The 902-nt window shown below is 50.8% G+C and overlaps 1 protein-coding gene across 6 annotated transcripts in view; it reads left to right on the top strand.

Annotated features, from left to right (window-relative positions):
* Positions 1 to 612: 612 nt before the first annotated feature.
* AP2A2 (adaptor related protein complex 2 subunit alpha 2) overlaps positions 613 to 902 on the top strand; it is a 102,383-nt gene continuing 102,093 nt past the window's right edge. For 5 of the 6 annotated variants that reach the window (XM_034770327.1, XM_034770322.1, XM_034770325.1 and 2 more), the window contains exon 1: positions 613 to 781. In XM_034770327.1, coding sequence (XP_034626218.1) covers positions 715 to 781 — 67 coding nt within the window. In that variant the 5' untranslated portion in view covers positions 613 to 714. The remainder of the gene's footprint in view (positions 782 to 902) is intronic. The other variant, XM_034770326.1, reaches the window with a different exon arrangement.

Here is a 902-nt window from a genome sequence, read left to right as displayed (position 1 = left end):
CAGGTGACATTGTAAACAAGAAGTGGGCAGAATTATCTCCTGCAAATTGTAACCAAACTTGTTTGTCTGAGCGATTGGCTGACCAAGAAGTAGGACTGAGTGGACCTGTAGGCTCTAAAGCTTTACATTGTTTTATTTTTGAGTGCAGTTTTTTTATACATAATTCTACATTTGTAAGTTCAACTTTCAAGATAAAGAGATTGCACTACAGTACTTGTATGAAGTGCATTGAAAAACACATTCTTTTTCTTTTTTACAGGGCAAATATTTGTAATAAAAATAAATATAAAGTAAGCACTGTACACTCTGTATTCTGTGTTGTAATTGAAATTAATATACTTGAAAATGTAGTATACATCCAAAAATATTTAAAATAAATGGTATTCTATTACTAACAGCGTGATTAATGGCACTTAATGTGTTTAATCCTGCGATTAATCGCGATTAATTTTTTTAATCGCTTGACAGCCCTAGTTATTAACTAAATAACCCTCCTTGACTCGCCTTCCCCGTCTCCACGCAGCAGGGGGCGCTGCGGGCCCCTATCTCACAGCCTCCCTCCCCGCACCACCTTGTTTTGCCTGCTGGGCCGGCGGGCGGGCCCGACGCGCGCCTGCGCAGACAGGCGGAGGCTGAAGAGCCCGAGTGCGGAGGAGGTGGTGGTTGTAGCGGTTCCGTTTTGCTGACGGCCCCGGGCTCAGCTGCTGGGCCAAGATGCCGGCCGTGTCGAAGGGAGACGGGATGCGGGGCCTGGCGGTCTTCATCTCCGACATCAGGAACTGTGAGTGCGGCCGCGGGGCCGTGCTGGGAACCGGGGGGGGCCGCGGGGCCGTGCTGGGAACGGGGGGGGGGGGCCGCGGGGCCGTGCTGGGAAGCGGGGGGGGGGGGGGGGCGGGTGGGGG

The sequence above is a fragment of the Trachemys scripta genome, chromosome 4, assembly GCF_013100865.1.
Source record: "Trachemys scripta elegans isolate TJP31775 chromosome 4, CAS_Tse_1.0, whole genome shotgun sequence".
NCBI classification, from domain to species: Eukaryota; Metazoa; Chordata; order Testudines; family Emydidae; genus Trachemys; species Trachemys scripta.
This window is presented reverse-complemented; position numbering and strand designations above follow the sequence as displayed.